The 16,823-nt window shown below is 36.6% G+C and overlaps 1 protein-coding gene across 1 annotated transcript; it reads right to left on the bottom strand.

The window, feature by feature from the left end:
* Positions 1-3,220: 3,220 nt before the first annotated feature.
* capn7 (calpain 7) lies at positions 3,221-15,928 on the bottom strand. The gene is made up of 21 exons (XM_007574701.2): positions 15,559-15,928; positions 15,195-15,303; positions 14,345-14,502; positions 14,160-14,227; positions 13,608-13,832; positions 13,336-13,422; positions 12,878-13,004; positions 12,460-12,545; positions 12,266-12,359; positions 11,817-11,963; positions 11,429-11,535; positions 11,213-11,333; positions 10,927-11,071; positions 10,352-10,451; positions 9,828-9,963; positions 9,664-9,739; positions 9,245-9,390; positions 8,290-8,352; positions 8,039-8,169; positions 7,096-7,188; positions 3,221-6,081 (listed from the first exon to the last, which is right to left on the bottom strand). Exons 1-21 carry the CDS (start codon positions 15,658-15,660, stop codon positions 5,937-5,939), a joined length of 2,466 nt encoding a protein of 821 aa, XP_007574763.1. The 5' UTR covers positions 15,661-15,928; the 3' UTR covers positions 3,221-5,936.
* Between the last annotated feature and the right edge of the window lie 895 nt (positions 15,929-16,823).

Here is a 16,823-nt window from a genome sequence, read left to right as displayed (position 1 = left end):
TTTTATTTTAAAGATGTATTACTTAGATCAATATCTTTCATCAATTTAGTTCTGCTAAAGCCTAAAGTTCAGCATCTTAGAAATGTAATGTCACAACCAGCCCTAACCACAGACAGTTGTCCTGGAGAAATTTGACACTTTTTCACAAGAAGCATCCAAGAAAATGATTAGAAAATTGAGTGGAAGGACAACAGAGTCCAACAGTGTGGCTCAGTTATGTGTGATGTGCAAATTTGAGCTTGCTCTTAAGTCGGCTTCATCTTCAGGATCTTTCTTGTGATTCTTTCCTCAGAACTTCTCTGGAGGGAGAACTTTCCAAGAAACCTTTTACTTTAAAGTCATTATGTTTAATTTAAACGTTAAAAGACGATCAGACTTCACTCGGCCAACACATGGTGCTGCTTTAGAGAACCTCCAACGTAATCTAGTTGAAACACTTTGAAGTTCAGCTGCCCAACACAAAGAGCTTCTTGTCCTGTAACTCTGTGCTTTAAATGGGTGAACATCTTGAGCGTTTTATAAACTCACAAACAGGATGGATGCGCCCGACGTAGATGTAGCCTTGTATAAATGCAGGGTAGTTTTTGCTAGAATAGCAGAGATCTTTGTTCAAGATTTTGTTTCAGGGTCACTTTGTTTTTTTTAATAATCTGGATGTAAAACTGTATCAGAATCTTTTTCATTTTGCAATCGACACAAGCGCTGCAAAAAATTGTGAAAGGATGTAGCTGTACATTCAGCCTTTACCATTAATGTAACAGAGACTCAGTTTTACAAACCTTTGAAAGAAATTCAATTGAAATGTGAACCAAAACTGTCAAACATCTAGTTTTATTCTATCTGCCTCAATTAACGTAACACTTTTATTCAATTTTATTCTCACGTCATCAGATCAAAATCTTGTTACTTCTTAGAAATATCTCCAAGTACAACCAGCTTACATAAATGACCCCTTGCTTCCTTTGACCTTTAGGCATTTTGTTTTTCCACTCGTTTCTCTTGTTGACTTTAAAGGCCAACAAAATTTAATTAATCCTGTCTTTGCACTGAGCCCAGCAGCTGTAACTTGATTCCACTTAAAAAGAAATCGCTATGAATTTTGAGTTTAAAGAATGAAAACAATGTCCAGACTGCTTCTGCCAACATTAGGCTCAATAATGTCCAGACATAAACACACATCTAAATCTCACCAAAAGCCTCCAGATGATGTTGCAGCTGGGAAGGGTGTCAACAGAATATGAAACCCTGTGGTTAAGAATGAGGCATTCCTCTGGTTACTCAGTGAGCAAATACCTTTCAGCAATATAATGTAGATCAGCTGAATTGGCCATTGAACTTTGACCTTCCACACCGCTTCCTACATGTCATTAACAGACTTAACACAAACTGTTACAATTAATAGCAGATTTTAGCTAGCTTTTGGTTCTGCAAGCAAATTCAGTTAAATTGTGTGGAGAAAATTTATGACATTTCTATCAAAAAACAAAATGAACTGTAGCCGAAATATTGTCAACCAGGGCAGTAAACATACCAGGAAAGAAAAAAAAAATCATGGACTTACCTAACAGTGTTAACGTCAGCAAATCTGAAATAAACTAAACTCTAAACTTGCTAAACTTCTCGGCTCCAATCAGTGGATGTCAATAACTATTTTATTGATGCATAACTTTGATATCAATTAAAGAAAATGAGTAAAGCAGGTGCAGCTAATCAGTTTTGCTTGATTGACTTAACATTGGTAAATGTAAGCACCTCCATGAAATCAAGGTTTGCATTAACTGAGTATCAAAGATTAGAGACAAAAGAATCTTGAAGAAGTCACTGGTAGTGTTGATAATCTGGGAAAACAGGTACATTTTAGACACATTTTTATGGTTATAATTTTGAACTAATATGCATTATGAAGTGAAATATGAGATAATTTGTCCAAAACAAAATGCACACTGGTATGACTGTATTGTTTACCAGCCTGACAAGTCAGTCGCAGATGAAAAAAACTTGTATCTTTCTCCTGTGTGTAAACCCTTACTTAAGTCCTAATGGGTTCCCAAGAGGGACTAACACTGTACTCTTCAGTGGGGTTGTTGTTACTGTGTGAAAATGACTCAAAGTTAACTTTTTCTATTATCAGAAAGCAAAACAACACAAAAAGAACTTCTTAATTTCAATGGGACTTTCCTGGTTAAATAAAAATAAAACAGAAATGATGGAATATGCTGGATTTAGAAATGTTAGCAGAATTTTTGAAGTCTTGGAGTTCAGGTAAGGTTATTACACAGTGTTGAAATAATGCTAGCTATGCTAATTGCTAATACAAGATGCTAAAAGCATGTTAAGTATTTTACAAAACATTTTGTCTGTTTTAAAATGGTAGCGTCCCACATTTTTTACACTTAATTAATGACCACTAAAGGCAGAAAAGCTAAAGAAAATTGATATTTTCTTATTGTAGTTCCAAAAGTGAACTCGGTAATGGTTAAAGTTGGTGGAACAAAGCTTTACAAAACACAGATTTGAAAGCATCCATTAATGTTTCTGTTTTTGAAACTTGGACAAAATTAGGTGATGCAACAGTAGACAGAGTCCATAGATCACAGGAAATCAAGAACAGGATGACTAAAATGACCTCAAACTTTGTAAATGTGTTGGGATCTTAATGAGCTGCAGATAAGGAGTATCCAAAAAGCTTACTGATCTAAAACAATAAGCATTTAATTAACCCAATTTTAAGCCCTGATAAAGATTAGATACATTTATCTTGTCCTGATATGAAAAACCTTTTGACAGAAATATGTTCACTAACTTTTTATGGGGCTGCACAGTGGTGCAGTGGTGCAGTAAGTATCACTGTTCCCTTGCAGCAAGAAAATCCTGGGTTCGATTCCCGGCCTGGGTTTTTTCTTCATTCTTCATGGAGTTTGCATGTTCTCCCTGTATTTGCATGGGTTCTTTCCAGGTACTCCGGCTTCCTCCCACAGTCCAAAAACATGACTGTCAGGTTAATTGGTCTCTCTAAATTCTCCATAGGTGTGGGTGTCTTGTCTGTCTCTGTGTTGCCCTGCAACAGACTTGCGACCTGTTCAGGGTGTACCCTGAACATAGGCAGAAGCACCCCTACAGACCCTACTAGGGACAAGAGTGTAAAGAAAATGGATGGATGAACTATTTATAAAGAAAGTAGGTAAATGCATCCTGTATTGAGTAACTTGGAGACAGAAACTGATATAGTCATGTCCCTGTATTTAAACTTTGAGTACATCACATCAGTCTACTCAACATTTAGTGCAAGTTCTGCAAACATTACATCAACATTCATACAACAGGCTGGTACAAGATTGTCCTGCTGCATTTGTAGACCACTTTGCTGGAAAACAAATCAAAGAAATAAAATAGAATGACAGAAAAAAATGGCTTTTATGACAATAAATTATGCATCAACCGGTACACAGAAGTTCTGAATAATGGACAATACAAAGAAACACATAGAAAGGATAATTTTACCCTTTAACAGCCCAGCCAACAGTTCATTTACAGCCAGTCATACTACTGAACATGGTGGCACATGGTGAGTCAAAAATATGGGTTTAAACCTTTAAATCAACTTGAGTGTAAAGTAGCTGAGCATTGTGGTCAACAAAAGTCAGTTTTATGCTGTATGATCAATATTATAGTCAACATTTGGCAACAGCATTCTGGGAAATCTAATGAGTCAGAATGGAAGGGTCATGATAACTGAAAGCACAAAATATGTGAGAATCATCTGTGCAGCTCTAAAACTAATGATGAGTCATGTAACATGACTAACCATTTTCAAAGAACGACTAAACATTTTTTGAGTAAACAATGATCCCTAGTGTCATGATATTCAGCTTTTTAAATTGAAAATAAAATTAAACCCATTTCATCCACTTAGAAGTATTTCTGGAGTTTAGCAGTAACACCGTATGCCGTGCTGTGATGGAGCTACTGACTCCACAACATTTTAGCTAATTTAATTCACTGAAATTTAATTCCACTGCTGTAGTTTGATGATAAACATGAAAAAAGTGCAGCACAGTAAAGATAAACAGAGGATGGATACTTGGCAATAAAGACTCAGGTAGAACACATACAGTACAGTGACACCTGCCAGAAGCAGGTGCTGCAGTGAGACTCACTCAGCATCACACTGAGACAAACAGCAGACAACATTCAGATGCCGTCATGATGGATTCCCTGTGCTGCTCCTGAGTTTAAAAACCACAACAAGGTTCTGAAGAAGAACATTTCCTGCCAGATGACATTGTTAGCAGCCAATTGGTGGAAAAGCTTTACAAGATGTTACCATCTCAGCAAGTTTTTCTCCATCATATTAAGTAACGGTTGACTGATTTGATAACTAACTCAAGGAAACATTTTTTGCTTTGTTTTTTTTTTTTCTTGTAGAAGCAGAAGTAAAACGACCTCATGAGCTTTAGGAACTTTAGAACCAAACTGTGATGTTGGGCCACATTCAGTAACTTGGCAACCATTTTACACATCTACTTAAAGCACACATACATGTGTGAAATCCTTCATCTTTTACTGTTGTAGATTGAGCTCACACTGAAAAATCTCCCCACATTAAATAAATGTAACTGCAACACTTTCATTCATGATTTTAATCGACCACTTCCTGTTTCCTTGGGTCTAAAATATGGCATGAGACCCATTTTTCTTAGCCACTCTTAAAAAAAACAGGAAAGACAGGAAAAAACATAAAAGTAAGGCAGATGTGTGCTGATGTTTTTAAGTCTACAAATGGCAACAAGAACACAGGGAAGGGAGGTCAATTATTGTTAAAGACCTGTATTTAATTTTCCAGTGTGTGATTATGCTATTGAAATAAATAATAAATTTATCTTAAAGCTGCAGTATTAAATTTTGTGAACAATGTTTTCTTTTACATATTTGTTTGTAACATGAGAGATCACTTGTGAAAGCTCATCCCAATGCTTCTACTGCCATCAGCAAAAATAAACCGCCCCCGGTCAGAAACAACCAATCAGAGCCAGGAGGAAGGTCCTGATGCAGTCAATCAACCTTATGTAAGCGCTGCTCAGTGTACTAAAGGTGGAGAAGCAACTTAACATTACAAAAAAATCTGTATCCTCCTTCACCAGTACCATGCTAACTAGCTCATTGTGGTGAGCTAGAGGGAGAGAGTGAGCAGCGTGTACACGAGAGTGATTAACAGCACTAAGACAAACCCCACAGCTCTGATTGTTTTTTTCTGAATTAGAGTGGTGTAATTCAGCAGAAGATAAGAAGAGGATCAAAATTCACCCAGAATTATGTCAAGATTATATCTTCTCTACTTAAATATAGTTGTTTTCTCTGAAACTTATTCAAATATTAGTGGAGATGTACTCAGAATTCATCTCTAATTTCAGTGGATTAGTGAAAAAGAAAAAATAAATTGTGGACCTGATTTACATAAAAAAATTAAATAAATAAAAGTCACCGTAAAGTATGTTGTGCAATTATTCCACACTGGAAAAAAAAGTTCAAATATCTCATGAAAAGACCAAAACTGTTCTGACATCCATGCCAATGACGAGTGAACATAAAATGACCAGGGTAGCAACTACCTTGCCTTTGTGTTTTTATGCCAATGTCTTGTGTCCCGTTATCAAATTATTAATAATAGTTGTTTTTCATAGAACTATACATTATTCATGGTTCATTTAACAGAGACCTTCATACCCACCATCTGTCCATTTAAACTTGGAGAACCTGCACTGGGTGAAGGCAGGGGAAGTAAAGCAGCAGTCACTTTCTGAACTCTTGGAGCTGCAGGAAGCGCTCATTATTTCATTGATTTTTAAACTGCAGTTCTCTGAAGACCCCATAATGCCTTCCTCTCTTCGTTACCTTCCTGCTCTTCTCCGTTCGGTTTTTTGTCCTGCGTTCCGTCTTCACTGGAGCTGTGAGACTTTGAGGGGGGAAGTGCTGGCAAAGTCCAAGAAGAAAGGTCCTTCCTGTTTAGGCAAGAAGGTGGTGGGGGTGACGTTGTAGATGCCTGCTGGGACGTGGTCCAACTCCATGTAGCAGAAACCGCATCTTTAAAAGCACAAAAAGAGAAAATTTTACTAAACAAAAAGTTAGATTTTAGGTGATACACATGAACTGAAGCTGCTGTCTGAAGTTTTCTATAATTTCCTAGATGTAAAATATTAGAGCCATTATTTAAGCTCATCATGCCTGTTTGTAGTTAATGTCTTGTGGAAAAGGTCAAAAAGACGTTATCTTCTCCACTTGATCATAAATTTTGCTGATTCATCTCCAGAGCTCTTAAAAATATATTTTTCCTTCTAGTTCATTTTCATAAAACTAATAATTCTGGATTATGAGATGAAAACATTTTTACAGAACTCAAAGGTCAGGTATCATTTTAAAGTCTGCAACATTTGAACATTTTTACTTGCTTACACATACAACCACAAACAGCAAGTATTTGACAGTTGGGAAGTGAAAGGAAACTAGTGGCTAAGCCTGGCTCCAGATGCCACCCATTTAAATAACCATATCAGGCCAAATGTATCCATTTTGATACACAGGTTTCTGACTTCTCCCTTTTTAATAAAATTGTTACTTTACACAAAAAACATGTTGCCATCAATCCTACATTTGCCTTCTGCCCTCTGATACAGGATCTGGGTCCGAGATGGCAACACCACAAAGTCCTTCTTTTTAAATAGTTTAGGACATAAAATTAAAAAATGTAATATTAATTTAAAAAAATTTAATTTCATCATATCATATAAAAATAACCAAAGTAAAAAAAAAAATCTATTCAATGTTTAACTAACCGCGGTGAGAATCAATTGTATCTCAGGTTTTCAGGTAGATTTTTATAAATTAGTACTTTATCAAATCTAATTTTTGTACAAAAATTTATAAATCCAGCTGATATTAAAAAGACATGTTTTCATGGTAAAAGCAGATCCATTTTTGAAAATATAACATTTTCTGACATATCTTGCATGAGGCTTTAAAGGGTTAAGTAGAACCCACTGGTGTGTAGTTGAATTAAAATTAAATATGAATGTTGTTAGAGAACATTAGAGAACAAACCTGTAATCTCCACTGTTGTTCTTCTGGAAGGAAGCCGCTCCTGCATCACCCACCGTTGACACGGTTACCATCTCAAACCCGACACTGTACTGCCTGCAGGCAGAGTGCAAAACACAGGGAGAGGAAGAGATCACTAACTTCATCACATACTGGAAACACATACGGGGTAAAAAAACAAAAACAAATGGTAACTATTCATTTTCAATGTTTTTTTTATTTTTTTTATTTCCGAAAAACAATAATTGATACACTAAGGAAAATAATTCAACTGCAATTAAGTTTGGGACAAAGCCAAAAGAGAGTTTATCAGCTCCACCTGAAGAGCCAATAAGGTTCATGGTTATTTAGACAATATTTTAGCTGATAAAAACATAACTTTGTGTCTCTTCTAAACCACAAACTACTAACTGTCCCACTGCAACTCCATATCTAGTGGTCATGATGTCTTTCTGATACATTATTTATCCCTGTTTGCTTCTCAGAACTACAAAATCTGTATCACAATCCTTAAGATGATACAAAAAACACTTTGAAACCCAGAATAAGAGGTTAGAAAAAGAACTAAACTTTCTGTCTGTAGCAGCATGGGTCAAATCTTGTCAAGCAAAGGATTACATTCAGTTGTGCGAAACAGAAAGCACTTAAACCAATCCAGGAGGATTCAAAACACCCAAAACATTTCCTATATTATTTGTATTGCCATTATTTATTACAGAAAGATACGTGTTGTAAGAAAAACTCCACTACTTCCTTATGATTAGAATTCAATCAAAAATCTAGTAAATAACAGATCATATTTGTGTCCTGAATATAAAACTGAAGACATGGTGGTCTTTGTTTTTGCCATGAATAATTGATGCTAATGCCATTGTGGCCACAATACAGAAACATAAAAGGTCAAAGGGAAGTCCTGTTGTAATAGATTTTTTGGTGCGAGTCTGACCTGGAACCACGCAGCTCCACCAGCAGGGGGCCGGACCGCTCCAGGTTTATTTGGTAGATGGGGTTGTTTTTGTACGAGTCCTTGTAGTTCCCACAACCGCCGGCGCTGACTCCTTTCCACTGGCCATTGATCTGAGGACAGAGTTACAAATATAATCTGCTTTGATCAGAATGTTGACTTGGCATTGGCAAAATGTTCAATTTGCAAACAACAGACTGTACAACAAATCACAAACTGCATAAGTACCATACCCTTTTAGTGTGGGTGAAGGGATTTGGGATTTTGGCGAAGGTGAATTTGCATCCAGTGTACACCTGCGTAAAGACAGAAAATCAATTATTGCAGTAAAAAGAACAAACTATTCATATCACATGCTTCATATTATTATGCCAAAAATAATCTTTGCATTTTTAAAGTTCCTGAGGTTCTAAGTTTATTCATAGTTTATTCATGAACATGTTCTCTAAAAAATGTTAGCTCCCTGCTTTGATCTCTGCTGAAAACTTTTAGCAAGAAGGAGTTCAATCAGTTTTCCTCTCAAAAAAACGATCAAAGCTGAAGGGAGATTGGAATTTCTCTTCCTTGGATGATTTTAAGGTAAAGTCTAAAGTGATTAGAGCAAATGCTACAGTGTTAAACATAAAGAGAAACGTGCAATCATTAAGAGTGAACACATCTTATAGCCAACTCATCATCTCCTCCCATGAGCATTTTGCAGTGAGGGAGGAAAGTCTATTAATTATAAAGTACTGAACAGATCTATCTGGGTCACACATGCACACCCAGCAGAACACTTAAAAGACCTCGACTCGCTCATCCGGCCTCGGGCTTTTTTCACAGGCATGAGTTCGGCTGAATAATAGAAAAGGGGGATTTTAAATCACAGTGAGAAGATGGAAGTGTGAAAAAGTCACTGCTACTAAATGTCTATGAAAAAAAGAACAATTATCCTCAAAGCAGAATGAATGCATTTAGATTTTTGTAAGTTGCTTTCCCTACTATAGTAACTTTTGTCATAAAGCGCTTTGTGATTTTATTCGTTTAAAACCACTGAACCAACTTTAAATTCAATCATATTCACCCAAATAATTTGCCAAATAAAAAGTATGTTCTAAAACCATCCAGGATTGCTAATTTTTACTTTTTAAATATGTGTGTACAGAAAGACAGCAAGCCTTTAAGTAGCAGCTCAGACAGAGTTCTCACCCGCAGAGTGTAGTTGATGGTGTTCTGCTTCTCATACTGAGAAACCACGAGTGTGAAGGTGTGTGTTCCTGCAGAGGTCAGCCGTATCTTGGTCAGATAGTGAGGACTGTTGATGCGGATCCCATCGATGTAAGGAGGAGGGTCGGCTGAAGAAAGTGATCAATGCGGAAAAACTCAACACCACTGTTTGAATTATTTTGCTTAAATGTCAATGAAATTGGATTTTTGTTAATCAATTGTGTTATTTCTAGAGTGAAATACTCATTTAGAAAGATATGTTTGGCCTTTACAGTTAAATGCATTTGTTAAGAAAAATTTTCTCCAACAGACTTCTAAAGATGTCTGACTTTGCGGTTTGACTTTAGGTCAAAGGTGAGACAGATTATCACACCTCAGCGATGCAGGAACGAAAACCTCACCTGGGTAGTAAACCTTCTTGCCTTCTGTCTTGTAAACAACCAGTGTGATAAACTCCCTGTTTTGAGCAAAATCGTCCTGTAGAAACAAACAAACTCAATTAATCAGCAAATTAGGTTCAAATAAAAAACAAATATGACATAATGATGTTTAATCAGATATTGACCTTGTCTGTGATGTGTCTGGTGAGCAGCACCCACACAGCGGCTCCCCCTGCTGGACACTGGACCTCCAGCTTGTACTGAGGATTATTTGCGAGGGTGTAGACGTCCTTCACAGGTCCCTGCTTTCCATCCCAGCTACTGCAGGCGGTTAAAAAAAAGAGATTTCTTCAGTCAAAAGAACAGACTGCAAATTTAAACATATGTTAGTCGAGGAACAAAAGATCCTACAACCCAATGAAACAAACTTATTGTCTGTTTGAACCTTTATTCTGATAAAAAAAATATAAAAAATAACGCACAATCCTATTTTAATGAAAATATGAAAAAGCAACCTGAATAAGTAAAAAAAATGCAAAAAAGCAATAAATACAATGTTATTTCTGAAGATTTTCTTTCAATAACATCAAATGCTAGATTATTGAGTTTTTAGTTTTCAATAAATATATGGAGAAGACAGATAAAAAGTTCTAGTTTAACATGTTCTTGTAACACATAAGCATTATTTGTACAGTAAACAAAGAAATACCTGTGAATACAGGAGGAGTCCTTAAACAGAGCAGGGTTCCAGCTTAGATAAATGACATCATAGTACTGACAAAGATCCTCCCATGAAATCCAGAAAACCCCTAAAAAAAACCCCAGAAAATTATTAAACAAATATTTACAGTTGTTTGTAACTTGAGAGACATCCAGTTCTTAACCTATAGAGCTGAGTGATGTCAGCCCAATTTTAACAACAAAACTGTTTTGGAAGGTTTAGGAGGGATTTATGGGGAGCTCAAACTATTTGTCTAGATTACATTTATGAGGTCAGGCATTGCTGTTGATGTGAGAGCTAAGCTTACATTCGTTGCTCTACTTCATCTCAAAAGGTGCAAAAGGTAAATGCAATGTTTCTGTGCTTATACGTCAAGTGGATTTATCATCTCTAAAGTAATGCATCTTCTAACACATCTCTAAAGCTCACAGTCCACTATTTTGTGTTCTTCATGTGTTTAATATGTTAATTTTTCTTTCTTTGATGTCTTTAAGAAGGGAAATTGATTTTAGCCTAAAGCCTGGTGAGAAGGTGCTTTTATGTGTGCAGTAGCATGAGCATACCGTTATCAAACTTCTGTGCTGTCTTGGGGTCAAAGTTGAGGTATTTTAGGAGCTCTGGAGTCCAGTTTTTCTCATCTCGCTCGCTGTAGCGCCCCTTCCACCGCAGATGACTCCACGGATTTTTCAGCTGCAGGAAACGCATTCCCTGCAAACGCAACAGACACAACCAAGTAAAGTTAATCCTCTTGGGTACCAAATTAATTTGTAGCAACTGTGATGTGAAATAAAATGTTCATAAATGTCTTAAAACTCAAAAGTTCTGCATGGGAAAGTAATAAATACTAACCTTGTATTCCCTGATGTCAAGAACTGCATAGGCATGTGTTGGCACTAAGCCCCATCTCTCCCCTTCCTCCTCAGTCATCACTCCCGTTGCTGTGGTGATGAGAACATCACCCCTATGAAATCTGGATGCAGAGAGAGTCAAGCAAAGTTAGAGGGAGGTTAGATTAGAAAAGAAGAGTTGTTGCAGAAGTAACAGTGTGAGTTGGTGTGTTGTCACCTTTGGAAGAGCATGCGGAAGGTGTCTTCCTTGTTGAATGACTGATTGTCAGAGTGCATAGCAATGCGCTCAGGGATCCAGCCGGTGAGTGCATGCAGATCAATATTCTAGAAAAACAAAAAATTTGAATTTTAATCTTTAAAAACATCCAATTTTGGTTCAAATCTGAACATATGTGCACAAATTGTAGATACATGTAAGACAAGATCCAAATAGTACACATGAAACCACTATTTCCACTTTAACAACACTTTACTGAGAACTGTAAGCAGCTCCTATGAGCTATTTGTGAGTTTTTTTTTATCCCTTTAAGTAAATTAATCTGAGGAGTTTAACATCAGCAGGTACAATACCAAACTGAAAAACAGCTTGATGCTCTGGTCCTCACCGAGTTGGAGCCGGGGAAATCATAGCCACCCATCACCTTCATGTAGGCCTTCTCTATCAGGGAAACCCATAACTCATTCCGGTTACTGGAGTAGGAGCAGAGCAGCTCTCCGTTACGATCCACCGGCAGGTAGTCATCAATAATCACCTGAACCAAAGATCACAATCAGCGGACAAAAAAAAAAAAAAAAGAAAAGAAAATGGAAGAATTCTAGGCATTTTATCTTTATATCAGCGAATGCTGGGTCAGCTGAGGCCATTTACAAAAAAAGAAAACAATTTCAGTTTCTGTTTTAACACTGACTAAAGCCTCTTGTTAAGCCTGGATTTGGACCATTTTCATGGCTTCTCAAACAATCTCTGTATACAGTAGGTGAAAATTTGCAGTACAAACATCACTTTTCTTCCTTGATAGTGTTGTTAGTGGATAGTGGATGGTTGAAGTCAAACCTTTCTGGGCACTCCATTGATGTGCAGTTTGACCATGTACTTTCCACAGGGATTATACTCTGGCTCCCCTCGCCTGTTCTGAGGGTAGATTATGCTGCAGCGGAAAATAAAACTGATGATTTCTGATTTCATATTCTACATAAAATATCAGCAGCTACAAAAAAGAAATAAATAAATGAATAAATAAATTGTACCTGGTGATGAGTTTCTTGTTGTAACGCCTCTCATAAGCTGCACTGATGGCCAGTGAAGCCACAAATGAACAGTCAGAGACCACGGTCTACATAAACAGGGAATTAAAGACAAAAAACAGTCATTTAAATGAATGTTGCTATAAAATCTACATTTTTATAAGACACTTTGTCAGTTTTGCATCAGTTCTCAGGGTAACTGTACATTATTTCAGTTCAGCATATTAACATGTTTCTGTTCTGCTATAAAGTTGTAAACTTGGTGATATTGCACCACCTACTGGGTGAATTTGGAATTTGCATATAAATATACATTTAATGATGCTGTAATAATGGATTACAACAAGATGAAGTGACTACACTTCTAGTCTAAGAATGTATTGTTAGGGAAAAAAAAAAAACACATCAGTAAAAGTCTGACCTGTTTGATGCTGAAGCTGGACACAGACATGATCATGGTGGGATTATTGCAGATCTCGTCTGGTCGAACCCAGCGGGAGAAAATGGCTTTCTGTTTGGGTGACAGGGCGAGTTTCCCGGTTTTGTCCCTGTGGAAAACATTCATTTGAATTGAAGCAGTCAGATGCAAAAAGCTTTGTTCAACAATCCGATTTAAATCCAGATTTCTCTCCAGTTAAACTAGACCAAAACTTTTGAATCTCCATATTTGGCAACCAGGTGTCCTGTTTAGTGTTTACAAATTATTTTTGTACTTTGTGGAAAAACCAGTTGAGTCAGAGGTCTGGCCTTTCATGCTCATCACACGAATAAACAAATTTAGTTTACCAATATATATTTTTAGACCATGGACCTAATGACAAAACCTCTATGAAAGCTGATATTAAATTTAAACAGGTGAAAAAAATTATTAGGTCTCACGAGAAGGGCACAGGGAAGGCAAATCGTTCCTTTAAGTCCACACTCATGAAGGGCACATAGGCGATGCCGTTGATTGTAGACGTACTCCTGCAAAAGAAACCAGAAAACTGATTGCAGAATCTTTCATACCCAAACAGAGGATTCAGATCGTTACTAATCAGAGTTTTAAAGTTCAGACAGGACTCAATAAAAATGTCATAACACATAATACATAGTTACTTTAACTCTTTATACATGGATACTTTTCTAATACGTTCCATTAACCGTCTCACCTGAGGACCTCGATCTCCTCCGATGTGTACCGCTGACCCTGGGGTTCACTTGACTGGACCGCTCTGATTGGTTGAGGCTGCTGTCGGTCATGGAGGGAGAAGTCTGGCCCAAGGGGGAAAAACTGACGCACCTGTCCACCAGAACCAGCGCCGCTGCTGGGCTTCGTTCTGTCCTGAGACTGTGCCGAGTTTGATTTGGACTGCGACTCTTTAAGACCTTCCGCTCTGCAAAAACAGGCATGCTCACTGTCGGTCAAAGCAACCCTTGCTGTTTTTGTTTCTTGTTAATAACTAATTTGACTTATTTAATCCTTATTTTTAGCTAAATTTATTTTCTGCTACGATTCGTATGCAAAAAGGTTAAGGGTGATTGACAATGATCTTAGCACAAAAAAGGCAAAAAAATTATGTTATTCTTTATCTTACTTTTTGTTAAATTTTTGAAACAGTTCTGACTAATTTAAAGCAACAGCTCTGGATGGTCCAAAACAAAAGCTTAAAACTGTTTTATGCAAACATTTTAGTTTAGGAAATATCAGCACCAGAACTGACCTGTCCAAAGCTTGACGAGCCAGCTGCTTCAGCTTCGTCTGAAGACTTTGGTCTGATGACTCGTTTGACTAATGGAAGAAAAAGCAGAACAAAGGTATATATAAGGTAAGATAAGTTTACCACCTTTGCAGAATGTGGTAAACTTCTGCAAAGGAGGACAAACATTTATAAACAAGAAGAAATACCGTTTTGATGCACAGCTCCACAGCCTGAGTGTACAGCTCTATAGCTTCATCATCATTCCCCTTTTCATCTTCCTCAAAAGCTTGGGTAACCAGGAAGTGGGCACGCTCCAGATCCACCTGATGGCGGGATTTCAGCGGGTCGCTCTTCTGGGACTGGACTGGGGTCAAAGTTGAACATAAGTAAGGTTTGTTAAGCTAGACTGGTTGGACTTAAAGGTAACGTCTTGGGCTTACTGTGCTTTTTTATCATTTGAAGAGTTTTATAAAGGTGTAGTTTTGGCCAACATGTAAATCTTTAACTGGGGTGGAAAACTAACGCTGCACATTTCAATCAACACACTTTGCTCACAATGGATTATTTTTCGTCAACAGGAATGAGGAAGACGGTGAGAATTAATTGGAAGAAAACCTGCTACAGGCAGCAAAATATCTGAGACTGGGGCAGATTTTCCAGATGGATGATAAACCTACTGCATTATGCAGGGGCTACAGAAGAAGAGTCCGGATTAAAATAGCTATGTTTGATTTGACAAGTCAAAAGACTAAATTCAATTGAGAATCTGTGGCCAGAACATTGATGTTCCTCTGCATCCAAACTGACTTTGAGTGGCTTTTCAAATTATTTGTAAAGAATTTAATTTTTTTTTCTTCTTCTTCCAATTCACAAACTATATTTACTGTTTTGTGTTGGTCTATCACATAAAATACACTGAGGTTTGCAGTTGTAATGTATGAAAATATGAATATGAATACAAAGGTCTTTATACGGACACCATACCAACCAGTGGTTTGGTGAACAAGGAGAAATAACAGAAAAGCATCATGTTTGACACTTGTCAAGTGAATTTACCTGCATTGTGGAGAGCTTGAACACGGTCCAAGTATTCACTCACTTTGTCCTGGAGCCCCTCCAGTTTGGACCCTGCCATGCCTGCATATATCAGAGCTTGGGCTGCCTCCTTTAACACACGAATCCCAATAAAAATAAAAAAATAAAATAAAAAAATAGCAATAAAACACAATCAATGAGTACTGTCAGGACTATTCATATGATGTTATCAAAACATAAAAAAATAATTATGCTCACATGTTGAACTGAAACTATACAGATTCATAAATGTTATTAAGAATCCAGTGAATAAGTGAAAGTGGACTTAACTACAGGAAGCATACAGCTACATGCTAACCATGACAAGTAACAGCTGTTTACCTACCTTATAATAAAACACAGCCTCATTATATTTGGCATTCTGGTCATAGGTTACAGCAGTTTTCGCGAATTTGAAAGCGTCGACTTCCAGCGCCGTACAATCCATGTTGAACCCAACTTTAATGACAGAGTAACGAGCTCTCTGCTAGCCAGTGAACAGGACTGCTAACCACTGTTTTAAGTAAATGTTTACCTTCATTCACCGCACAGTTACCTTGATCAACTTCGACTGCCCATTTTAAAGGTTATGCTGCGTGTTCTTTCCAGTAAAACACAACTAAGTACACTGGGGAAAAGTTCTGCTTCTCCTTATGATAAATGACTACAAAACCAGCCGACATCAAAACAACCGAGGAGTTTCCGGGAAAAAACAATTTGCGCAGCCGCAATAAAAGTCTCCAACTTGGTTGTCTTATGCTGCGTTTAAGTAAAGTAGGAAAAATAATATTTGAACGTTGTTATAAAACTAATTTTAACGTTTTTCTTATTAGTAGTAGTAAAATGTGAAGTTTTTATTATTAAAGCGACGATTTAGTGACTGAAAAGAGTCAAATATTTAAAAAAACATGAACAAAGAAACCTTCGTTGAAAAAATTATATCGAGCCTGAGCTTGAGCAGGCTTTACCCCATAGGCTTTAGCTTTAGCTTGGGGAAATTGCGTTCAGGAACACCACGAAAAAAACATTTTAACCTTTTAAAACTTCGCATAGCAAATCTTCATCAGAAAATTTTGATATATATACATATATATATATATTTTTTTTAATTTATTTATTTATTTTTTTTTCAGATATACTATATTTTTAAGAATGTTGAAAGGGATGTATGACATAGATTTATGTTGATCTATGACATAAAATCAAATTGAAATGCATTCAATTTTGTGATTGTAACATAACACATGTGAGTTGGAGCATCACTACCTTATGTGAATATTGTCAAAAAACGGAATTCACTAAATGTCAATTTTTTTATTTACAAAATACATTTCTTCATAAAGAATAAAAAGCATTTTATCCAAGTAATTTATTTTGTTCATCAGAAATAAAAAATCTTTAAGAAAACAATCAATAACTCACACAGAAATATGGCACCGTCTAGCGGCCAAACTGTGGTACTTTCTCAAATACAGCAAGGAAAAACATTTTTAAAGTTATCAAATGACTCTTTGCCATTGATAGAAGAAAATATATTTTAGTGTATTTTAAAATAAAATAAAATAAAATAAACTACAATAAAATAAAATAAAAAATAAAACATTGATATGT

Source organism: Poecilia formosa, unplaced genomic scaffold (assembly GCF_000485575.1).
Source record: "Poecilia formosa unplaced genomic scaffold, Poecilia_formosa-5.1.2 Scaffold359, whole genome shotgun sequence".
In the NCBI taxonomy this organism is placed as follows: domain Eukaryota; kingdom Metazoa; phylum Chordata; class Actinopteri; order Cyprinodontiformes; family Poeciliidae; genus Poecilia; species Poecilia formosa.
This window is presented reverse-complemented; position numbering and strand designations above follow the sequence as displayed.